The following is a 26,098-nucleotide window of genomic DNA, read 5'->3' as shown; positions in this document are numbered from 1 at the left end:
GATAAAAGACATCACAGTGACTATGGAGGAAGAGGACGGACATGACGGGGGGTTACTGGGTGTAAATAGAAAATAAGATCTTATTACCTCCTCTACTGCCACTTCCAGTAATGTCTTCTTTGTACTTTATACCTCATGGATCGGTAGTGGCTAGTTCCTATCCTGCAGATTAACCTTGTGATGTCACAGGAAACATGTGACCAGGAAGCAGGAAATTGAGGGCGGGAACGTGAAATGAATAGAAGTGAATAGGAGGCTGCGAGCAGAGCGAGAACACGTTTTCACCCTGAAGGTCCCTCCCTCTCTCTCTCTGTCCATCCATCTTCTTTTATATTATATCTTCTCTGTTCCTTTCTCCCTGTATACCCCTCTCTGTATATCTCCCTGTATACCCTTCTCTGTATATCTCCCTGTATACCCCTCTCTGTATATCTCCCTGTATACCCCTCTCTGTATATCTCCCCGTATACTCCTCTCTCTGTATATCTCCCTGTATACCCTTCTCTGTATACTCCTCTCTGTATATCTCCCTGTATACCTCTCTCTGTATATCTCCCTGTATACCCTTCTCTGTATATCTCCCTGTATACCCTTCTCTGTATATCTCCCTGTATACCCTTCTCTGTATATCTCCCTGTATACCTCTCTCTGTATATCTCTCTTTCCTTCCCCTCCCCCCTCTCTCTCTCATTCCCTCTCTCTCCCTCCTTCCCCCTCTCTTTCTTCTTCCCCCTCTCTCTTTCTCCTTCCCCCTCTCTCTTTCTCCTTCCCCCTCTCTCTCTCCTTCCCCCTCTCTCTCTCTCTCCTCCCCCCTCTCTCCCTCCTTCCCCCTCCTCTCCCTCCTTCCCCCTCTCTTTCTCCTTCCCACCTCTCTCTCTCTCTCCTTCCCACCTCTCTCTCTCTCCTCCCCCTCTCCCCTCCCCCCCTCTCTCTCCCCCCCCCTCTCTCTCCTCCCCTCTCTCTCTCTCTCTCCTCCCCCCTCTCTCTCTCCTTCCCCCCTCTCTCTCTCCTTCCTTCCCCCCTCTCTCTCCTTCCCCCTCTCTCCTCCCCCCTCTCTCTCTCCTTCCCCCTCTCTCTCTCCTTCCCCTCTCTCTCTCCTTCCCCCCCTCTCTCTCCTCCCCCCTCTCTCTCTCCTTCCCCCCTCTCTCTCTCCTTCCCCCCTCTCTCTCTCCTTCCCCCCTCTCTCTCCTTCCCCCTCTCTCCTCCCCCCTCTCTCTCTCCTTCCCCCTCTCTCTCTCCTTCCCCTCTCTCTCTCCTCCCCCCTCTCTCTCTCCTCCCCCCTCTCTCTCTCCTTCCCCTCTCTCTCTCCTTCCCCCTCTCTCTCTCCTTTCCCCCCTCTCTCTCTCCTCCCCCCCCTCTCTCTCTCTGTCCCCCCCTCTCCTTCCTCTCCCTCTCCTCTCTCTCTCCTCCCCCCCTCTCTCTCTCCTCCCCCCTCTCTCTCTCCTTCCCCCTCTCTCTCTCCTTCCCCTCTCTCTCTCCTTCCCCCCTCTCTCTCCTTCCCCCCTCTCTCTCCTTCCCTCTCTCTCCTCCCCCCCTCTCTCTCTCCTTTCCCCCCTCTCTCTCTCCTCCCCCCCCTCTCTCTCTCTGTCCCCCCCCTCTCCTTCCTCTCCCTCTCCTCTCTCTCTCCTCCCCCCCTCTCTCTCTCCTCCCCCCTCTCTCTCTCTCTGTCCCCCCCCCCTCTCCTTCCTCTCCCTCTCCTCCCCCCTCCCTCTCTTATAATTAGGAACATGTGATATTTCAGTTTTTCTTTTTTAATAAATCTGCAAAATGTCAACAATTCTGTGTTTTTCTGTCAATATGGGGTGCTGTGTGTACATTAATGAGGAAAAAAATGAACTTAAATGATTTTAGCAAATGGCTGCAATATAACAAAGAGTGAAAAATATAAGGGGGTCTGAATACTTTCCGTCCCCACTGTACCTGACATAAATTCCATATAGAAGTGGTCATTAGTATTGTGATGGGCCAGGTATAGGTTGATGTAGAGGGGATGACTAATTCAGAGCTCTACATGTTTTCTTCAGGAGCTTGAAGTAAGAATTGTGATAGGTGGTATTCAACTGCCGAGAATTATCCGGATAGTTTAACCACTTAAGGACCAGCCTCGTTTTGGATTTTAGGTGTTTACATGTTTAAAACAGGTTTTTCTGCTAGAAAATGACTTAGAACCCCCAAACATTATATATGGTTTTTCTTCTAACACCCTAGAGAATACAATGGCGGTCATTGCAATACTTTTTTTTGCACCGTATTTGCGCAAGCGGTCTTATAAGCGCACTTTTTTTGGAAAAAATTCACTTTTTTGAATAAAAAAATAAAACAACAGTAAAGTTATCCCAATTTTTTTTAATATTGTGAAATATAATGTTACGCCAAGTAAATTGATACCCAACATGTCATGCTTGAAAATTGCGCCCGCTCGTGGAATGGCGTCAAACTTTTACCCTCAAAAAATCTCCATAGGCGACGTTTAAAAAATTCTACAGGTTGCATATTTTGCGCTACAGAGGAGGTCTAGGGCTAGAATTATTGCTCTCGCTCTACCGGTCGCTGTGATACCTCACATGTGTGGTTTGACCACCGTTTTCATATGCGGGCGCTACTCGCGTATGCGTTCGCTTCTGCGCGCGAGCTCGTCGGGACAGGGGGGTTTTAAAAATTTTTTTTTTTATTTTTATTATTTATTTTAAAATATTTTATTTATTTTTACACTGTTTAAAAAAAAAAAAAAAAATTGTGTCACTTTTATTCCTATTACAAGGAATGTAAACATCCCTTGTAATAGAAAAAAGCATGGCAGGACCTCTTAAATATGAGATCTGGGGTCAAAAAGACCTCAGATCTCATATTTACACTAAAATGCAATAAAAAAAAAAAAAAAAAAAAAAAAGTCATTTAGAAAAATGACATTTGAAAAAATATGCCTTTAAGAGGCGTGGACGGAAGTGACGTTTTGACGTCGCTTCCGCCCAGCAGTATCTTGGAGACGAGTGAGCGCCATCTTGGCCTCACTCATCTCCTGACACACAACGGCAGAGGACGCGATCGCCTCCGCCGCTATCGACGGCTCCGGTAAGCGGCGGAGGGCACCGGATCGCGGCGGGAGGGCCCCTCTCCCACCACCGATAAAAGTGATCTCGCGGCGAATCCGCCGCAGGGACCACTTTTATCTGAAAGCCGGCCGCCGCACGAAAACGGGGATACCGGGGTTATGGCAGCTAGCTGCTGCCATAACAACGATATCCCCGTTCAAACTTAGGACGTATATAGTCGTGCGGCGGTCGGGAAGTGGTTAAACAGCATAAATTGAACCTGAGCATCAATAGGGGATCAATAGTACGGGAATCCACAATTGTGAGCAAAAGTTGCAATGGGGCAGCACAAGGGTGACCAATACAACAATTTGTAGAGGGTTAGGTAGTTAGGTAAGCCTCCTAGAGGGTGGGCTAAGTTCCCCAGGTGAAAGGGTATATGAATCTCTGCTCTCCCAAGTCACATTCGTGTTAACACATAACAGAGCACATAATAAAGCACCAAGTCTGCAGTAATAGAAGTAAGCTCTCCAACATTTATGCAGCAGCATAAATTTCAAGCTCCTGAAGAAGCGCGCCAGCGCAAAACATGTAGAGCTCCGAGTCTACACTCTACATCAACCTAAAGCAGGCCCACCACAATACTGATGACCACTTCGATATCGAATTTATGTCAAGTTACAGTTTGGCCCATGTTTGGTTTATGGTGATGTATATGTGGTAGTTGCACTCGCTGTTGTTGCTAGGATTTTTGGTGCCTATAAAGTCCATTTTGAGTCCACTGGTCTAAATTTGTCTATAATCTAGGATTATTATATTAGCATCCACAGTACCACCCTGTGGGGATGCCTTCTTTATCTATCAATGACATCATGAGGTGATAAGGAGGATGTCAGTTGGCTAAATATCATCCTTGTGTGACCCTCCCCCGCCCCTCTCCATCAGCTTTGGGGTCTCATTAGCTGAGTGATGGAGAAAAACTGAGGGAGAAGAGAAACATTGGAATACTAGTCAGTACCAGTTTGCAAAACTGTGTTTGCTTTGGAAGAATAAATCACTTATAATGTTGGGTGTCCTATGTGTGTTGATGTTGTTGCATTATGTAGAACTATTAGAATAAGTTTTACATTTTAAAATGGGGCGCCTCAAGACTGTCCATAATTTTGGAGGGCACCTCAAGACTGTCTATAGTTTTGGAGGGCCCCTCAAGACTGTCCATAATTTTGGAGGGCACCTCAAGACTGTCTATAGTTTTGGAGGGCCCCTCAAGACTGTCCATAATTTTGGAGGGCACCTCAAGACTGTCTATAGTTTTGGAGGGCCCCTCAAGACTGTCCATAATTTTGGAGGGCGCCTTGACTGAAAGAAGGTTGAGAAACACTGACATAGAGGACGAAATGTCCCCTATGTGATGATTTTTTGGTGACAGGTTCTCTTTAACCACTTGCCTACCAGGCCAATTCTGACATTTCTCTCCTCCATGTAAAAATTATCATTTTTTTGCTAGAAAATTACATAGAACCCCCAAACATTATATATGTTTGTTTAGCAGAGACCCTAGAGAATAAAATGGCAGTTGTTGCAACTTTTTATCTCACACGGTATTTTCAAACGCGTTTAAAAAAAAAAAAAAAAACATTTTAATGCTTAAAAAAAAAAAAAAAAACAGTAAAGTTAGCTACTTTTTTGCATGATGCAAAAGATGATGTTACGCCGAGTAAATAGATACCCAACATGTCATGCTTCGAAATTGCACACACTCGTGGAATGGCGCTAAGCTTCGGTACTTAAAAATCCCCATAGGCGACGCTTTAAATTTTTTTACTGGTTATATTTTTTGAGTTACAGAGGAAGTCTAGTGCTAGAATTATTGCTCTCACTCTAACGTTCGCGGCGATACCTCACATGTGTGGTTTGAACACCGTTTACATATGTGGGCGTGACGTACGTATGCGTTCGCTTCTGCGTGCGAGCACACGGGGACAGCGGCGCTTTACTTTTTTTTATTGTTAATTTATTTTTTATTTTCTAGTTTGACACCTTTTTTTTACATTTTTTTTTTATCACTTTTATTCCTATTTCAAGGAATATAAACATCCCTTTTAATAGGAATAAGCATGATCGGTCCTCTTTACAGTGAGATATGGGGTCAATAAGACCCCACATCTCACCTCTAGGCTAGGAAGCCTGAAATAATAAAAAAAAAAACTATCTCAGCTTCCCAGCAGAGGTGGTGCCGTTTTTTTTAATGTAGAGACCGGGCGTGACGTCATAACATTGCGCCCGATGCCATGCTGTGCCAAAACTGTGGGTGTGGTCAGATTGCATCAGTGGGAGGGGTTTCAAGGGCCATATGCTTTAATGACTGTGCCACGAGTATGTATCAGACAGTACAAACCTCAGTACACTCATTTTAATAAAATAAAACTTTATTGTATATCCTTTACCACACACAGCTAACCCTAAAGTGATATTAAAGTCTTGTTTTTGGAAATAACAAACATGTCATACTTACCTGCTCTGTGTAATGATTTTGCACAGAGCAGCCCGGATCCTCCTCATCAGGGATGTTTACATTCCTTGAAATAGGATCCTCCTCTCCTTGGGTCCCTGACCCCTCCCTCCTGCTGGGTGCCCCCACAGTAAGCAGCTTGCTATGGGGGTACCCAAGCAGGCGTGCTCCAAGGCCGTGACTGTGTCCATTCACACATGGAGCCATGGCTCAGCCTCGCCAACTCCATCTCCCCATTGGCTCCCGCTGCTGTCAATCACAGCCAGTGAGCCAATCAGGAGTGCGACCACTGTGCGTTTGGATACATGCATGTAAAATTTTGACATTCGGCTGTGTCCATGCAGCTGCTGAGTCCCAATTGACTGGTCTGCCTGCACAGGGATGCACAGAACACCAAGTATCCCCACACGGTACACACCCATCACATGGGGCTTGGACACATATGTTCCATGTGAATGAGGCCTAATTGTCATGTGGGCCAGATAGCAGGAAAGAGGAGATGTCAGGGAATTAAAAGAGAAGTATGGGAATTTTATTTTTGAATCATACTTACCGGTATGGTTCTGCATCTGTCACCCGCCAGCTCTAAGTCTGACAACTGAGTAATCAAACAACGCCGATCGCTCGGTTCTCAGTGCTCCCTGAGCTGGGAGTTGGGGGCTGTCAGTCTCTTGCTCTCTTTTCGGCCCACCTGCTCACTGAGACAATGGGCTGTGGAGGGGATGGGACCTCTCTCGCTGAGAGGCTGAGCCGGGGTGCCAGTCCAGGCATATGGGTGGATCCCGACCCTATGATTGCAATCTTTCCCCAGCCTGGACCAGCTCAGTGACATCACTCGACACTTCAGCCCGCACTCAGTTGAATATGAGTGTAAAACAACCCTCCAGTACCCAGGCAGGCTCTTCCTCAGCCCAGGATTTAGATCCAGGTTTTCTCCCTGAAGCTGGTAGGTCCTTCAGAAACCCTCTTTACCAGTTCAGAGGGTCTCCACGATTCCTTTCTGATAGTGCATGGCCTTCAGACGCCTGCTGCCCTAGTCCAGGACCTGCAAACACCCTCTCCTAGTCTGGGACCACCTAATCTGGATGGGGGAATCAGTTATTTGTAGGAACCATGCCTGATGAAGTCATTGTATGAATACGATCTCTCAGTTATGTGTAGGAACCATGCCTGATGAAGTTACATAGTTAGTCAGGTTGAAAAAAGACCATCTAGTTCAACCATATAAATAAAAAATAATATCATACAATCCCATATACCCAATCCTATACCCACAGTTGATCCAGAGGAAGGTAAAAAACCCCAGCAAAGCATTCTCCAATTTGCTACAGCAGGGGAAAAATTTCTTCATGATCCCAGAGAGGCAATCGGATTTTCCCTGGATCAACTTTACCTATAAGTGGTAGTACCCAGTTATATTATGTACATTTAGGAAATAATCCAGGCCTTTCATAAAGCAATCTACTGAGCTGGCCAGAACCATGCCTGATGAAGTCATTGTACGAGTACGATATTTCTGCTATATGTAGGAACCATGCCTGATGTAGCAATTGTATGAGTACAATCTCTCAGTTATTTGTAGGAACCATGCCTGATGAAGTCATTGTACAAGTACGATATCTCTGCTATATGTAGGAACCATGCCTGATGAAGCAATTGTATGAGAATGATCTCTCGGTTACTTGTAGGTACCATGCCTGATGAAGTAAATTAAGGAGTCAATTTAAAAACAATTTGTTGGAAGAATGTGACAAGCCTTCATCCAGCCATGACAAATACTGGCCAAATACAAATACTGGCCATATTTGAGTTAACACAGTGATTTCCTATGATAGTCGGCTCCATCTAGTGACCATAATGTGGCACGTTTCCTGAAATACTGAAATCAGGAAGAATAGTGCAATATTGCCTTATGGTCACTAGATGGAGCCAAAGATCATAGAAAATCACCGTATGAAGTAAAATTCAACCAAGATTTGTCAAGGCTGGATGATAGCTTCTCACATTTGTCCAAAAAAAATCTTTAAAAAAAAAAAATCTTTAAGCATTTGAGAAAGCTTACACCACAAAATGTACTCAACCAATGAAAGGTAATGACTCCATTTTTATTTTTCTACTGCTATCAATGGCCAACATGGTACAACACTTCATCCATGTCTTTGATTATCTCTGATCTCCTTATGAACTGTTTCTTACATGATGAAGATCAGCCATGGAGTATATCTGAGGTGTATATCAGGATGTGCTTCTTCCCCACATGTGACCTGTGATGTCCAACAACATTCATATAGAAGACATTTCCCACACTCAAGGCACTAAAACACCTTGAAGGTTGTGTGGGGTCCCTGATGTACAGGAAGACAGGAATTCCGTGAGAAACAATTCCCTCACTCAGGACAGGAAAGTGGTTTCTCCCCTGTGTGAGATCTCTGATGTCTGTAAAGATTGGACTTATCTGAAAAACATTTCTTGCACTCAGGACAGGAATACGGCTTCTCCCCCGTGTGAGATCTCTGATGTCTGTCAAGACTGGATTTAAATGAAAAACATTTCCCGCACTCAGGACAAGAATACGGCTTCTCCCCCGTATGAGATCTCTGATGAGTGTAAAGATCAGACTTCCGTGAAAAATCTTTCCCACACTCAAGACAGGAAAAAGGCTTCTCCCCCATGTGAGATCTCTGATGTCTGTAAAGAGTGGAATTATGTGGAAAACATTTCCCACACTTAGGACAGAAATATGGCTTCTGTCCCGTGTGAGATCTCTGATGTATAATAAGACTGGACTTATCTATAAAACATTTTCCGCACTCAGAACAGGAAAGTGGCTTCTCCCCAGTGTGCAGTCTCTGATGTGTGCAAAGAGTGGACTTTCGTGAAAAACATTTCCCACACTCAGGACAGGAATACGGCTTCTCCCCGCTATGAGATCTCTGATGTGTGTAAAGATGGGACTTCTGTGAAAAACATTTCCCGCACTCAGGACAGGAAAGTGACTTCTCCCCTGTGTGAGATTTCTGATGTCTGTAAAGATGGGACTTTACTGAAAAACATTTCCCACACTCAGGACAGGAATACGGCTTCTCCCCTGTGTGAGATCTTTTATGCACATCAAGACCAGATTTAAAATTAAAACACTTCCCGCACTCAGTACAGGAAAACCTCTTATCTGTTGGAAGGACGGCACCGTCCCTCACAGTCTGAGGTTCCTCAGGATAAGAGGAATACGATGGTCCATCTACACTGTGTGGTGCCGGATGGACATTTGAGGTAGTCGGGTTTTCTCCTGGACTATACTGTGTGATGTCCTCATCTTCTACTTTACAGTCTGGAGACAAAGTGAGACAATCCTCTGAGGTTTTCCTCATCTCCCGTCCATCTACTAAAATAGAAATACAAAGATTATTACTAGACATGAGCAGATTGTTTCCCCTAAACCAGGACTCCGCCCACATCAGGCAGCTTTGTCTCTGAGGACCTTACAATTCCCCCTCAAGGTAACTAATAAATGTGTCCTCTGATCTCCTACCAGTTCATTTCTTTATTTATGGACCTTAGTCAGAGAGTGAGGAAACAATGAGAACTGTCTTTTATAGGAGTGACAGTGATGAGGGGATTATAGGACGCTCACTCATTGCCATGCTCCCAATACAAGAAGTCCTGCACTTCCTTATTTAGTCCATGATTTAGTCATGAATAACAGCGGGGCTGAGCCTCATCAGAGGTCAGAGTGAGGATGGGGGGGGATAGAGTTGGGCGAACAGTTCTGTTCGGTGAACACCCAAATTTGCAGAAAGTTCGGCGGGTGTTCGCCCCGCCCAACATCCTGCAATGCACTAGACGCTGCACAGTGCAATCTAAGCCCTAATTGGGCAAAGCTTTATCCAATTAGGGCGCACTGAACAGCTGGTTGTTAAGGAGCAGGGCCGGGATGCCGGCCACTACGTCCTTAACAACTGATGAGTCATCAGCTGTCACTGGGCTTTCCCGCTGACAGTTGAATAGAAAAAAAACTGCCGGCAAAAAAAGTGAAAAAACAGCGTGGGTTCCCCCCAAAATCTATACCAGACCCTTAGCTAAGTATACAACCTGGCAGGCCAGGAAAGAGGGGGACAAGTGAGCACTCCCCCCTTCCTTAACTATACCAGCCCACATGCCCTCAACATGTGCATGCTAGGTCGGTGATGTCACGAGGGGGCGGTGCCACCAGCTAACATTGTCATGTGGCCCCGGCCTTACCTATATAAGAAATGTCAAATGACAAGCCAGGCATTTGGCGGTTTGCCTTAGTTGGAGACGGATCTTTTTTTTCCTTCTTTTTCGAGTCCGGCGGGGGCAAAGTGATTGACGATGGATCTACATCTGGGTTTTTTTTTTTTTTTAAATAAAAGAAATTGTCAAAAACTGCCTCATGTTTTTATTTATTTATACACTTTTTTGGTGAATTGGTAGGGGTACTATTTACCCCATACTCATTCACATAAGGGCGAAGCTGGGATCTGGAGCCCCCTGCCTGCAGACCCCCACAACCACTGGCCAGGGTTGTGGGGATGTGAACCTTGTCCCCTTCAACATAAGAACAAGGTGCATTGGCACAAAACACCCCCCCCCCATGTTGAGGGCATGTGGCGTTCAGGGGGACACTAACTGATCACCCCCCTTTGCTGACCCGCTGAGCTGCATTCTCGGATAAGGGTCTGGTATGGATTGTGAGGGGGGACCCCCATGCCATTTTTTAACCACTTAAGGACCGAGCCTCTATTTTAGATGTGTTGTTTACAGGTTAAAGTGTTTTTTTTTGCTAGAAAATTACTTAGAACCCCCAAACATTATACTTTTTTTTTTCTAACACCCTAGAGAATAAAACGGCGGTCGTTGCAATACTTTGTCACACCGTATTTGTGCAAACGCACTTTTTTTGAAAAAAATACACTTTTTTTTAATTAAAAAATAAGACAACGGTAAAGTAAGCCATTTTTTTCTATATTGTTAAAGATAATGTTAACCCGAGTAAATTGATACCCAACATGTCACGCTTCAAAATTGCGGCCGCTCGTGGAATGGCAACAAACTTTTACCCTTAAAAATCTCCATAGGCGACATTTAAAAAATTCGACAGGTTGCATGTTTTGCGTTACAGAGGAGGCCTAGGTCTGGAATTATTGCTCTTGCTCTACCGATTGCGGCAATACCTCACATGTGTGTTTTGAACACCGTTTTCATATGCGAGCGCTACTCACGTATGCATTCGCTTCTGCACACGAGCTCGGCAGGATGGGACGCGTTTAAAAAAATGTTTTTTTTTCTTATTTATTTTATCTTTTATTTTTACACTGAATTAAAAAAAAAATGTGTCACTTTTATTCCTATTACAAGCAATGTAAACATCCCTTGTAATAGAAAAAAAGCATGACAGGTCCTCTTAAATATGAGATGTGGGGTCAAAAAGACCTCAGATCTCATATTTACACTAAAATGCAATAAAAAAAAAATTGTCATTTATAAAAGTGAAAAAAAAAAAAATGACCCTTTTTAAGAGCTATGGGCGGAAGTGACGTTTTGACATCGCCTCTGCCCTGCAATGTCATGGAGACAGGTGGGGGCCATCTTAACTCTCACTCGTCTCCATGCACAGCCACCGAGAGGACCGGATCGCCTCCGCCGGGGGGCCCCTCTCCCGCTGCCGATAAAAGTGATCTTGCGGCAAATCCGCCGCAGAGATCACTTTTATCTTGTACCGGACCGTTGGCCGAACACGGTGATACCGGGTTATGGCAGCTAGCTGCTGCCATAACAACGATATCCATCCTCAAAGTGAGGACATATATCGGCGTGCAGTGGTCCGGAAGTAGTTAAAACATTTTTCTGTTGCCGTCAATTGTATTGTATTGTATTGCTGGCAATTTAAATGTGATTTTTTTTTCTTTAGAAACGTCAGTTTTGCTGTAGCAGGTTCTATACATGGTACAGATGCGCCACTTTACAAGCAAACTAAGGGGACCCCCCTCCCCCAGGCACTACTGTATATTTAAAGGAATTTTTATTGTTTCACTTTTAGCATCATTAAAATCACTGCTCCTTCAAAAACATTTTTTTGTATTGATACATGGCCCCCCAGGGCAGTACCCAGGCCCCCATACACTTTTTATGGCCAATTACTTGCATATAAGCCCCCAAAATGGGGAATTTTGATTTTTCAAGTTCAGGTCCCATAGACTTTTTAATAGAGTTTGGCGTTCAGGTCAGAATGTTTTGTCTGTTCGGGAGTTCTGGTGTGAACTGAACAGGGGGGTGTTTGGCCCATCTCTAGAGAACAACTAAGATGAAGACTGGACTGATCCTGAAGACCACCATCATTGGGTTATTGACTCCTCCCTCATTATCACTTTCTGTTTAAGGTTCCAAAGTTTGAGGATGTTATCACATTATTATCAACACATAAAAGTCTGTGCTCCAATCAGATCATCAGATATAAAATGTCCAGCTGGTAGAAAATGGGTGTAACAAAAGAGAATACATATTATGTGTATATATAGCAGTGGGTAGAGGGGAGAGAGCAGAAGTCAGGACTATGTAATGTACAACATATTGTAGAAGATACAACAGATAGGACTATATAGTATCAGAATGATGTACTGTACAACATAATATATATAATGCAGGGGTCAGGAGTATGTAATTAACAAGGTAGAGTATATAGTGCAGGGGTCAGGAGTATGTAATTAACAAGGTAGAGTATATAGTGCAGGGGTCCGGAGTATGTAATGTACAACAGAGTATATAGTGCAGTGGTCAGGAGTATATAATGTACAACATAGAGTATATAGTGAATAGAGGCTGCATTGATGGGCGCAGGTGAGGCTGTATTGATGGGCGCAGGTGAGGCTGCATTGATGGGCACAGGTGAGGCTGCCTTAATGGGCACAGGTGAGGCTGCCTTAATGGGCACAGGTGAGGCTGCATTGATGGGCGCAGGTGAGGCTGCCTTAATGGGCACAGGTGAGGCTGCATTAATGGGCACAGGTGAGGCCGTATTGATGGGCACTGACGAGTCGGCACTGATGAGTCTGCATTGATGGGCACTGGTGAGTCTGCATTGATGGGCACTGGTGTTGTTGTTAATAATTATTTTTGTAACTTAATTCTGCATAAAACATTTTACAGTGTCATTTCATGAGATGATTTATAAAGGCAGAATTGGGGGCAGGGCAGGGTAGGGGTTGGGTGGGGCAATTGGTGGCAAGTAACCCTTAAGGCCTGGCTAGTAGGACTTGAAATTTTGAGCCCTGACGCAGAGTATATAGGACTGATAATACTGGTAGTCAGCAAGCAGTGAAAGCTTAAAGTGGAAGTAAACCCGATTCATGAAATTTGAGCTGGGCACATATATCTGCAGTATTTTGTTATCTCTCTTTATGTCCCATAGCTTTGTCCTTCTTTGTTCCTCTGTTATCAGCCTGATAACTTTTGACATGCTCTCCAAGAGAAGTGTGTGTCAGGGTAGGTTGCTATAATTAGATTAGCAGAGTGCTGAACTATACACAGGCAACCTCTGCATGTGTGGGGAGGGGGTGTGTGCCTTTCCTCCAATCAGCTGTCTCACAGTGTCTAGCAATAATCCCCTCCTACAGGGGAACCAGGAAGAGAAAATTCTAACAGGATGTGCACTTTCTAAACAGTATATCAAGGTGAAAACAGAAGATATGCATGTAAGACTTATGTAGGGAGATTTGTTTCATCTCTGTGTATCATCTGAGGCTGTTCATGTCACTGGGTATATGGAGGGTTTGCATCCGCTTTAAATATTTACATGAGACAAGTTGCAGAGGTCCCACACCGCTGCCCCCCATCTCCTGAGACTGCACTCAGTGACTTGGGTCTGAGACTATACAGACATATCCCTCCACCCGGCACAGTCAGCAGACAACAGAACAAGTAATCCCAGGAGAATTGTTCTGTCAGAGATCTTACTAGACCCAGGAATGGGGCAGAAGGCCCAAAGCACATACCCCAGGTGCCTAGGTCTAGCAACGCCTATGGTAAAATCTAAATTTTACTGCCAAGTGAACCCCAGAATCTCCATAAATCCAGTCTAGATACATAAATTGTGTCTGCAGCACAGAGAAGGAAGATCATCCGAGAGAAATAGAGGAATACAGGACGGGGAACACAGCTCAGGAAAGTGACCAGGGGATTACAGGCTGATATCACCCAGTCCCCGCCCTACTCTGGACCAATCAGTGAGCAGTATGGGTGGAGGAATGTATTTAGTGTTAATGACCCACCTGTGCTGATCTCTGTAGGAGTGTCCTCCTCTATAAATGTCCCCGTTATTCCATCCTCCTCCATAGGCTGCTGATCATCCCTCACATACCTCTCTTCTTCTTCTGCTTTACCCTCAAATTCTATATCGATTGGATCTCCACTCTAAATCAAAAAAATGAGAGAAATATCATTTGTAAGATATAAGATTTTTTATTGTGACATCACATAAAAAATCCACACATTGTCTCAATGAGTCTGTGTTTTATAAGCTCCGTCCCACCAACCTTGTAACAGTGAGGGATGGTGTGATCTTCCTGTGTGGAATCCCGGGAATACAGAGGACGGGGACATCTCTCTGGTGGGTTCCTGGTATTAGGTGGCTCCATCATATCCTTGTGTCCTTCTGAAAACTCCTCCATCACTCCATACTCCTCATCCTCCTCTTTATACTCTTCTTTAACGACAATATTATAATCCCCGAGGTTTCCACTCTGAATATTTAATAAAACATTCATTGTAAAAAACATGCTTTTGTAACAATTATTAGTAATTATGATTTATTCATGTCTACCTGATGATGATGAGGGATGGTGAGATCTTCCTGTGCTGAATCCCGGGAATACAGAGGACGGGGACATCTCTCTGGTGGGTTTCTGTAGCTGGATGACTCCACCATGGTGTCCTGGTACAGATCTTTGTGTTCTTTTAGAAACTCTGACTCCTCCATCACCCCATCCTCATCATCCTCCTCTTTTATCTCTTCTTTAACCTCAACTTTAGAATCTCTCAGGTTTCCACTCTGAATATAGAATAAAAATGACATCAATTGTAACAATGCAGATAATGTACAGATCCTAATGATACTATCAGTGATTGTTCCTCATCTACCTGATGATGGTGAGGGATGGTGTGACCTTCCTGTGTGGAATCCCGGGAATACAGATGATGGGGACATCTCTCTGTTGGGTTCCCATTACTGGATCCATCTGTAGGAAACACACACACTGACTGAATACATTGTTTCTATGTGTTTATCAGATGATGGGGGATCTAGGTGGATCCTCTGTACTGCTCTCTCCTTTACAATAAAGTCTCCTCTTACCCGGTGATGTGAGGGGCGGCTGATTGTCCATCATGACGTCCTTGTAGAGATCCTTGTGTCCTTCTAAATACTCCCACTCCTCCATGGAGAAATAGACAGTGACATCCTGACACCTTATAGGAACCTGACACACACAATGATACAGTCACCATCCAGACACATCCCTTGTCTGTTACTGGATAATGTCCCAGAATTCCCAGCACCGCTCACCTCTCCTGTTAGCAGCTCCATCATCTTCTTGGTGACTTCTAGAATCTTCTGCATGTTGTGTCTCTCAGGTTTTAGGGAGTCACATGGAGGCACTGTGATGGTCATATGATCACCGGACTTCATAAGAGGAAATCTCTGTATGAGGAACCAATAGGAATATCATGTTAGAATCCCAGAATCCTCCTCACCTCTTCTGTCAGGTCTGTTTTATTAAAAGAGATAAGAGTGATGTCATGTGACCTCCCAGAATCCTCCTCACCTCTCCGGTCAGGTCTGTGTTTTATTAATAGAGATAAGAGTGATGTCATGTGACCTCCCAGAATCCTCCTCACCTCTCCGGTCAGCATGTAGATGATCTCCAGGGTGAGGTTTAGTATCCTCTCAGTCATGTGACTCCGGTCCTCCTCCATCCTCATAGGTGTTGTCATCTATGAAGGTTTCTCTGTAGACAAATAACAATGAAGAATTATCTGTATTGATATTGATTGTTCAATGTCTTTGTTATCTTTATGGTCTCTATGTTGGCGGTGCTTTCTTTCTGGTCATCGTTTTATTTAGTTTTGGAATTTTATAGACATAATGACAAATAGGATCTTCTGACTTCTTGAATAGTTTTGCTCTGATGCACTTTTTCCTTGCAGGCACTGTTGGGGGTCATTGTAAAATCAGTGTGATGTCATATAATGTGCTTACTCTGGATGGAGGGACATTGGGAGAGGAGCTGTGAGGTCAGTGTGATGTCATAGGACATGTTGACTCTCGATGGAGGGACATTTGGATAAGGAGATATATGAGGCTCCTGTGCAAACCAAATAGTTGTTCCTGGGTGCGTCCTATCTCTCCTAAACTGAAGAGTGAACTTTGACCTTTACCATACAGAAATCTGTGAAAGTAACCTCTCATGTAAGCAGCTGACGTGCGGAGGAACGGAGTATAAATATCACACAATTTTCTCCAGAGCTCTGACAGTTTACACAGCACTTTACAACATGAGGGTAGACAGTACATTTACAATACAGTGTAATACAGTAGGAATCAGAGGGCCCTCTTCATTCGAGCTTACAATCTAACAGGGAGGGTCAAGATATACAAAAGGTAATAACTGTGGGGGATGGGCGGATGGAGAAAATAATGTACAGTTGTTAGGTGGGGCTGGATAGGCTTCTCTGAAGAAATGCGTTTTCAGGGATCATCTGAAAGTGGATAGAGATAGCCAGACAGATTGCGGTAGGGAATTCCAGAGGATGGGAGAGGCTTGTGAGAAGTCCTGGGGCGAGTGTGGGATTAGGTGACAGGGGAGCTAGAGAGCAGGAGCTCTTGGGAGGAATGAAGAAAATGATTTGGTAGATATTTTGGGCTAGGTTAGTGATGTGGCTGGGGGGGGGGGGGAGTTGTGGATGGCTTTGTAAGTTGTTGTTAGTATTTTGAATTGAATTCATTGGGTGAGTGGCAGCCAATGAAGGGATTGGAAGAGAGGAGTAGCAGATGCTGAGGGTTTGTAAGGTTGATGAGCCTGGCAGCAGCATTGATGAAGGACTGAAGGGTGGATAGCTCATGTAAAGGTAAGCCAATGGGGAAGGCGTTGCAGTAGTCAAGGTGAGAGATGACCAGGGAGTGAACTAGGAGCTTTGTAGTGTCATTGATTAGGAAGGGACGTATCTTAGAGATGTTGCAGAGGTTGGGGCTGCAAGCTTTGGGCAGTGATTGGATGTGGGGATGGAAAGGATAGTTCAGAGTGCAGGATTACACCTAGCACCTTGGCATGCAGGGACGGATCGATAGTTGAGTCGATGATTATGACCGAGAAATCAGGGGAAGGGGCAGGTGGGGGAGGAAATATTATGAGCTCAGTTTTGCATAGATTGAGTTTGAGGATTTGTATGACATCTAGGCTGATATGTCTGTTAGTAAATTAGTAATGCATGAGGAGACTGACGTTGTGAGGTGAGGGGGAGGGAGATGGATTTGGGTGTCATTGGCATAGAAATGGTATTGAAAGCCATGACCCAGAGAGGAGGTGTAGAAAAAAAAAGAGATCCAAGAACAGAACCTTGGGGGACCCCGATGGAGAAAGGAAGAGGAGAAGAGGGAGAAGAATTGTAAGTGACACTGAAGGTGCGGTGGGATAGTTAGGATGAGAACCATCGAAGAGCACAGTCATGGAAACCAAAGGTGTGGAGGTTTTGTGAGGAGGAGGGGGTGGTCAACAATATCAAAGGCAGCAGAGAGGTCCAGAAGGGGTAGTGTAGAATAGTGTCTGTTGGTTTTAGCCATTAGTAGGTAATTTGTGAGTTTTGGGAGAGCAACTTCTCTGGAGTGTTGAGGGCAAAATCCAGACTGAAGGGGATCAAGAAGTTTGTTCTTAGTCAGATGGTCGCTCAGTCTGTTTCAGACCAGACATTCAAGGAGTTTGGAGGAAAAGGGGAGTAAAAAGATGGGGCATAGGTTGTTAAGTTTGGCGGGGTCCAGTGAGGGCTTTTTAAGTGTGGGGTGATTAATGCATGTTTTAGGGAGTTGGGGAAGATGGCAGAAGAGAAGGAGAGGTTGAAGATGTGAGTTAGAGTGGAGAACGGAACCTGAGGGTGACTGTAGCATTTGTGAGGGAGCAGGATCCAGGGGACAGGTGGTTAGGTGGGCATTAAAAAAAAGTTTAGTAACCTTGTCTATAGTAGCAGGGTTGAATAAGGGAAGTAATGAGGGTACCTGTGGACATGGGGTTTTAAATGGAGGAGGTATCTGCACATTGGAGATCTCCTCACAAATTGTATCAATCTTATTTTTGGAGTGATTGGCGATCTTCTGGGCAGTGATTGAGTTAGAGGGTGGAGGCAGTGGAGGACAGAGTAGAGAGTTAAAGGTAGAGAAGAGGTGACGGGGACTGGATGAGAAGGTGTTAATGAGAATGATAAAACAGGTCTGCTTGGCAGTGGGGAGGCAGGAATAGTATTTTTGAAGGGCATATTTTCATTGGTTGAAGACTTTCTAGGACTTAGTCTTACACCACAGGCACTCAAGAGTGCGGCTATATTTTCTGAAACTTCTGGTGTCACCTTTTTGCCAAGGTTTTAGGGGTCAGGGCCTGATTATGTGTATAGTGAGGTGGTGAGCTTGTCTAAGGAGGGTGACAGTGAGCTGTTGTAGACAGAAGCTAGGTTGGGGCAGGACAGGGGTGAGATTTTGTCATAGAGGTGGTCAGTAGTAGATAAGAGAAGGTTTAAGGTGGCAAAAGTTTCTACTGGTAACTGTTAGGTGGTTGGAGAGAGAGGAGGTGGAAGACAGGGAGAGAGTGAAATTAAAAAGGTGGTGATCAGAGAATGGGAGAGGATTGTTGGAGATGTTGCACGGGCTGCATACATAGGAGAATACAAGATCAAGGGTGTTGCCATCAAAGTGAGTAGGACCCTATATCAATTGCTTCAGGTCAAGATATGAGGTTAGACTGAGAAGTTTAGAAGTAGTAGTAGTAGAAGGATTCCCACTCCGCCTTCTGTCCACTGTGTCTGTGGAAGTGAGTGCAGAGAAGGCCACCGTGGGAGAGGCAAGCGGGAGAAGCCTTGTCGGATTCATGAAGCCAGGTTTCAGTAATGGGAAGTAGATTAAAGGATTTTGTGATAATGAGGTCATGGAGGGAGGCGAGTTTGTTAGACAGAGCGGGCATTCAAGAGATCACAGGAGAAGGGGAGGCTGGTTTTGGGAAGAAGAGGAATGGAAACCAAGTTATGTGGATTGTGGCTGCCAGAGGGTTAGATGATGGAGGCCCCGAGTTTGGGGATATGTCACCAAAGGTTAGGAGAAGTAGAAGGGTGAGGGAGGTAATGTGGGAGTGTGATTTATATGATGGGACATGCCCCAATGTCCTGGAGAATTTATCAGCATATTGGTGTAGAATTAGCAGGAGTTGGTGGGTGCAGTAATAGGGAGAGGACAGAAAGGAGGGCGATATATATAAGCTGTAGGCTGGAAAAGAGGGGTGAAGAAAAGAGAGTTTAAGGAGAGAGGACACAATTGTTAGAAGGAGTGGTAGAGAACGCATGTTACAGAGTGGAAGGAGAGCTGTTGCAATTCAGTGCAGTTTGCTATGTATCTTTGCTTCGTGCAATCACTGAAGTGCAGAGCTTGAAGTGCATATCACTTGTATAAAGAATCACTAAAGGAAAGAACCCCAGTAACATGATGACCCCATAAGGGTACTCTAGTTTTATACTGTTGTATACTGTACATTAAGCCAAAATACACAAGAATTCGTCATTTTTGTTGTCAAACAGTCAAAGTCTAGCACCTAAAAATCAAGTGTTCCAGCATTGTAATTTGTTTATAACGCACAGTAAGTTGAGGGAAATAGATTCCTCCATTCACTGCTTTTTACAAACACAGTAAACAAAACAAAATTACTCTTTTGTGCGTGTCTAATGCGCATTAATCATAATAATATTTATACTATTAGGCCCCTTTCACACTTGTGCGACGTCCTGCAACTTGGGACTGCAAAGTTGCATGACAAGTCATACCCCATGATTTCAAATGAGTACTGGTCACATCTGTTGAAAGAACAACAGCATGTAATGTAAAGTTGTTAATAAACTGACAATATTGTATGCATTATACCTATCTATGCAGCAGGTGGCACTGTGGTATTATAGTGTATATTTCTTATATTCTATAATATAACAGGATGTATTGTCTATCCATGCTCAATGCACTCGTTTGTGTTCTCTTCCTGTTCCATCATGATAAAGACATGTTCTGATATTTTTCCATGACAGTAAAGTATTCTCTGCATCCAAGAAGCTTCCAGCGCATGATTTCAATACTCAGCCAATAATATCTGTGCTCTATGCCAGAAAAATGATCACTCTCTGCTGGAAAAAACGTGCCCCCGCCGTCAATATTCCTATGGAAAACACATGTCAATAAAGTACTACCACTCTATAAGGAAACCTACCAAAATAGAGGATGCCCCAAAAAATACGGCAGAGTGTGAGCCAAATGGCTGGCGGAGGCCTCCACAGCAACTGCAGACTGATTGAGCATGTGCACAATACCACTCTACGGGTGGATGTGATTTTGATACTTTGGGTGACTTTTTGTATTGTAATCTCTGATATGGGTTTATTTGATATCTATTATTGTCCCTTGGGTCTCGAATGAATGATCTGATCCTTAGATATTTCAATTGAGCAGAAGCCAATACAGCACTAGGTTGTTTGTTTGTTCTTTTCTTGTAGACGTGCTACAGCTGTATGTCACTAATGATGGAAGCAGCCCAATTGCCGGCTGGCACTGGCCCCTGCATGGGTCTAGTCCCAATGCTGTAGCGGGTTTACTGTTGTTTTTCTGTTTGTATGTCTTATGCCGCGTACACACGGTCGGACTTTTCATCTACAAAAGACCGACGGACGCCGACGGACAAAATACGGCTGACAATCCGATCGTGTGTGGGCTTCCCCGGACTTTCAGCGGACTTTTCCAGCCGCAAATCTGATGGACTTTAGACTTGAAACATGCTTCAAATCTTTACGTCGTAACTACGCCGGACCCAGAAATCCACTCGTCTGTGTGCTAGTCCGACGGGCAAAAACCCACGCTAGGGCAGCTATTGGCTACTGGCTATCAACTTCCTTATTTTAGTCCAGTGTACGTCATCACGTACGAATCCGTCGGACTTTTGTGTGATCGTATGTAGGCAAGTCCGTTCGTTAGAAAGTCTGCCGCAAGTCCGCCAAAAGTCCGCCGAAAGTCCGTCGAAAGTCCGTCGGACAGGCTGTCGGACTTTTGTAGACGAAAAGTCCGACCGTGTGTACGCGGCATTATACTCATAAAAAGACTTAAAAAAAAAAAATATCTGTGCGACTTCAATGTCACAGCAACTTCAAAGTAGTCCCTGCACTAACTCCTCTATCTTCTCCATAATCACCATAAGAAATGAACTACCAGCTTGTTATCACAAGAGTCTAAAACAAAGACTTTCAAAGTGTATTACTTCCGATTGTTTTAAAAAAAAAAAAATCACAGTTACAATTGTGAGGACAAATATCCACTTTCCACAATACAGGAAATCAATGTCATACAAGTATCTTCCGTGTACCACACAGAAGGAACTGTGATGAGGAAGGCGTTGATAATCACTTATTGGTTCTGAGCCACAGTAAGCATCATACTATTCTTCCATTTTATGGAAGATTACGGAGATTATTCCGATGGCAAAACCGGTCGTGTGTATGCGGCATTGCAATTGAGAGGACAAGTATTTTCTTTACACAGTACAGGAATTAGATGTCATAGAAGCATCTTCCGGGTCCGCAGCAGTAGAAAATGTGAAAAGTCTCTTCTAAGCAACAAAGGACAACAAACTAGATCCTACTCTAAATTTCAAGTCTCCTGGGCCGGTAGATCAGCAGCCACGAAGATGTCTCTATTACCAACAATACTATACAATTTCAGAACGCTGCCTATCCCACTTACCATATCTTATCTTCAGGGTCTACAGTCCACCTTGAACCTTTTTATTTGGGGAAAACAACGCCCCCCGCTTCAGGAATTATATCTTATACAGGCCTAAATCAGCAACTGGAATTGGAGTGCCCAACTTTAAAATTCTATTATCATGCAGTCATACTGGACAAAGTTAAAGCATGGTGGCACCCACCGCCCAGCAAACAATGGGTACATATTGAACAAGCAATACTGGGCCACCCATTAAAAGGACTGTTAGGAGCACTGTCATTGGGACTTCCTGCCCCACTGTTCAAATTTCTTACCATGATAACCACCGCAAAATCCTGGAAGTTTAGTGTATCCTCACAACCTCACCGAGGCCTCCTCAAACTACAACTCTCTTCCTCTTTGTGCCCTCAAATTCTTCACTAAAGACCTCTCCCTCAGCAACTGGATGGATGCAGGAATCTCTACCATCAGACACCTCTATGAAGGAGGTACCCAGAATTACAATCGCGCTTCAACCTGCCACACAAAGACTTCTACAAATACCTTTGTAAGGAGGAGATCGAAATTCCACCAGATCTTCTTTCCTTTATCCAAGTGCATCCTAACACTACTCCACTAACCAAAAAGGAATATGACACTTCTACCAATGGCTTCTGTCTCCTTCTTCAAAGGAAAAAAATCTCACTCTACGATGTTGTTGGAAAAAGATCTCTCCCAAACCTTCCACAATCTACAATGGTACAACGCCACCAACAATGTAGATTCAAGATGTACTACACACTGGGAATCCCAACTAAAACTTGTCCACCATTGGTACTATACTCCAACATGCCTATCCAAGTTCTCCCCACTCCTTCTCCCCACTTTGCTGGAGATAATATTGAGAACAAGGATCCCTGCTGCACACGTGGTGGCAATGTCCTAAACTAACACCACTCTGGATCAGAGTTTTTCAATTTGTCTCCTCAATTGGTTTGAAACTAGATCCAGACCCCGCATTAGCACTCCTTCTTCTAAAATATGAACGCTGGCCCAAACGCCCCTACCCTTTCATCATACACCGCATGATCGCAGCCAGGAGATCTATCACATCTAATTGGAAGCAAACAGAACCTCCTGATCTCTCTTGATTTACAAAAAAAAATCTCAATTTAAACTTATGTTCTCCATCAAAAATGGTGAAAGCCAATCCTTCTGGTCTCAATGGTCACCTTGGTTACAACATCCGTCCTGCACAACGTGTCCATAATGATGGCACGATAACACCCAATGTTTCACTGGGAAGCCATCCTTTATGTTAAATAAAATGAATATTCCCGCGGGAGGAAGAGTAGGGCACTAGTTGCAGCAAGCACCGGATTGGTCAATCCGTACCAAGGAGAAAAATACAATAAAATCAATAGATGGTGCTGCGCACTAGTTGATATCGAACCACTGAAAATAACTTAATACAAAGTGCTATGTATTCATAATATACTTCAAAATGTGCAAATAATAATAATAAACAGTTTAAAGTGCTGAGTGCTCAAAATACATAGGTGGTATAATCTCAATGTACATTAAAGTGCAAAAATACTGTAATTATTCAAAGGGTATAGCATCCAGATAGATAATATCCTAAATAAGATAATGTGCTAGTGCCAACAAAGTACAGGGATAGAGTCCAAAAGTCAGCATAAATCTTCAAACCTATCTCTTGAGATCACCCCTCTTTGAGGTTCTTCTCCCTGAAGTTGCCAAAACCAGTTAATGCACTTACTTACCTGTTCTCTTACTTACCTGTTCTCTTACTTACCTGTTCTCTTACTTACCTGTTCTCTTACTTACCTGCTACTATATAACCCTTTATACACCTGAACAGCGTAAAAAATACATGATATAATGTACTACACCCTACAGAATGTTTGGATCTTTATCTACATTTCCCTTTTTTTTTTCATTTTCTTTCCATGTCAAAATGTCAAAAAATTACCATATGCTTACGATTGGATACTATTTCTTGGAATGTTACTATCTGAAATCTATCTTATTTGCTCTTCTGTAACAAAATCGTATTAACAATACTTGTTTATGCACCTTCAAATTAAATAAAATATGATTCATATAAAAAAAACTGCCAGCAATTGAAATTTCATTGCCGGCTATCTAAAGAGAAAAAAAGAAAAGAAAAAACACAGACCCCCTCCAAAGGTACCAAAAATAAGGACCCCCCCCAGGGTTTGGACACCCTCCAGGATTAGTGCACCCCTAAGGATTAGGACACCATAAAAGATAAAGGCATCCCCCAGGATAAGGATACCCCCCAGGATTAGTACATCCCCCAGGATAAGGACACCCTCCAGGACAAGGACATCCCCAGGATAAGAACATGCCCCAGGATAAGGACCCCCCCACCAGGATAGGGACATCCCCAGGATAAGGACCCCCCCCACCAGGATAGGGCATCCCCAGGATAAGGACACCCTCCAGGACAAGGGCATCCCCCAGGATAAGGACCCCCCCCCACCAGGTCAGGGCATCCCTAGGATAAGAACATCCCCCAGGATAAGGACCCCCCACCAGGATAGGGCATCCCCAGGATAAGGACACCCCCAGGATAAGGACACCCCCCCAGGATAAGGACATCCTCCAGGATAAAGACACCCTCCAGGATAAAGACACCCCCCCCCCAGGATAAGGACACCCCCCCCCCCCCCAGGATTAGTACACCCTCCAGGATTATCCCCCAGGATAAGGACACCCCCCCCCCCAGGATAAGGACACCCTCCAGGATAAAGACACCCCCCCCCAGGATAAGGACACCCCCCCCCCCAGGATTAGTACACCCTCCAGGATTATCCCCCAGGATAAGGACACCCCCCAGGATTAGTGCATTCCCCAGGATAAGGACACCCCCCCCAGGATTAGTACACCCTCCAGGATTATCCCCCAGGATAAGGACACCCCCCAGGATTAGGATATCCACCAGGATTAGGACACCATCAAAGATAAGGGAATCCCCCAGGATTAGGACACCCCCGGGAATGTCAGTTAAAGGAATTGGATAATTTTAATGTTTCACTTTAAGGATTTAATAATCACTGCTCCCGTGCCTAGTAGCCCAGAAAATGAGCATTTTTAATGTGACAGATTTGGATCCCAATTATTTTAATAGGATTTGGATTCAGCCTCAGAATTTCTTAGCAGTGAACAACACTCCAACCGAACCCAGGAATGTTCATCTCATCTCCAGTGAGAAGGTGACATCTCCACAATGAGGAGAATGTTCCGGCATCGTAAGTGGGGAAATGTTCTGCCCCTTAAAGTGGTTGTAAACCCTTACAGACCACTTTCACCTACAGGTAAACCTAGATTAAGGCTTACCTGTAGGTGCTTGAAATATCTCCTAAACCTACATGGTTTAGGAGATAATTACTGTTTCCCCGAACTATGCTGTCTTCTGCGCATGCACGGTTGTATTCAGCGCATGCTGTGCCGTTTCAAGCTGGGACGTCACGCGACTCCGGCCAGTCACAGAGCCGGAGTTTGCGGCCCCGGAAGGATACGGGGTGAAGAACGGACGCTCCCTGCCAATGAGGAAATCGGGGACATGGCAGGCTCCTGTGTCAGGTAAGTGACACATAATGGGCTACTATGCGATAGTAGCCCACTATGCTTTACATTTGCAGGGAAACAAAGAGGAAGTTTACTTTCTCTTTAAGGGGTTATTCTACATTTCCACACTATATATGTGTGTATCATCATCTGCTGGAGATAAAAGACATCACAGTGACTATGGAGGAAGAGGACGGACATGACGGGGGGTTACTGGGTGTAAATAGAAAATAAGATCTTATTACCTCCTCTGCTGCCTCTTCCAACAATGTCTCCTCTCTACTTCCTCCCAACTCACCTCTCACCCGGAACTTCCTGTCTGTACCTGACATCACTTCCTGTCTGTATTCCATAGAGACTTCCTGTCTGGGTAGAAGGGAGATCACCATCTTTTGGAGCTCAGAGGAACTGCAGCTCAGGTAAACGTCTCGTAGTGTGAACACGGCCTTGTGCTGTGTGTGTATGTACTGTATATCCTTATAGATGGGGTCATCTCCACTCCCACCAAGGGGGATAGAAATATATGATAATAGAACAAGAACGCCCCCTTTTTGGTGACAGACAAGACAGGGAGACCATGGATGGGACACTGCTATTTGATGATTATTGTTAAGGGAACATTCATGTCCATATATGATGTTCTAAGGAATGAGGTCTATAATTGGTGCTTGGAGGTAAATATATTGCATTTGGTGATATGTCTGAGGGAGTCTCTCTGTCCTCAGTTTGATCCCCCTGCATTTGGCACATTTTTGGTGGGAGATTTATGAGAGGATGTAGATTGCTTTTTCTTTGTCTGTTTTTGTTGTTTTTGTTCTTTTCTTGTTTTTGATATATATATACATACTCTTGGTGGAGCTGCTGGTTTATAGAGGGCTGTTACCGTCACCTTCTTTACCTCTATTTCACCAGAACTGGGTCTAGGGTCCCGTTGAGTTT

General features: G+C 44.4%; 1 protein-coding gene across 3 annotated transcripts; it reads right to left on the bottom strand.

Moving 5' to 3' along the window:
* Positions 1–7,622: 7,622 nt before the first annotated feature.
* On the bottom strand, positions 7,623–25,495 carry LOC141121798 (uncharacterized). Of its 3 annotated transcripts, none has more exons than XM_073611518.1 (9): positions 25,405–25,495; positions 15,381–15,563; positions 15,122–15,256; positions 14,912–15,035; positions 14,698–14,795; positions 14,381–14,608; positions 14,094–14,300; positions 13,830–13,971; positions 7,624–8,926 (listed from the first exon to the last, which is right to left on the bottom strand). In XM_073611518.1, the coding sequence occupies exons 3-9, from the start codon at positions 15,242–15,244 to the stop codon at positions 7,932–7,934; spliced, it is 1,917 nt and encodes a 638-aa protein (XP_073467619.1). In that variant the 5' UTR covers positions 15,245–15,256; positions 15,381–15,563; positions 25,405–25,495; the 3' UTR covers positions 7,624–7,931. The 3 variants fall into 3 exon arrangements, with proteins under 3 accessions (XP_073467620.1, XP_073467619.1, XP_073467618.1); XM_073611517.1 differs by having other exon boundaries at positions 15,454–15,563; XM_073611519.1 differs by lacking the exon at positions 14,381–14,608 and having other exon boundaries at positions 7,623–8,926; positions 15,454–15,563.
* Between the last annotated feature and the right edge of the window lie 603 nt (positions 25,496–26,098).

The sequence above is a fragment of the Aquarana catesbeiana genome, unplaced genomic scaffold (assembly GCF_042186555.1).
Source record: "Aquarana catesbeiana isolate 2022-GZ unplaced genomic scaffold, ASM4218655v1 unanchor232, whole genome shotgun sequence".
Lineage (NCBI taxonomy): Eukaryota > Metazoa > Chordata > Amphibia > Anura > Ranidae > Aquarana > Aquarana catesbeiana.
Note: the sequence above shows the minus strand (reverse complement) of the source record. Positions and strands in the feature narration are given on the sequence as shown.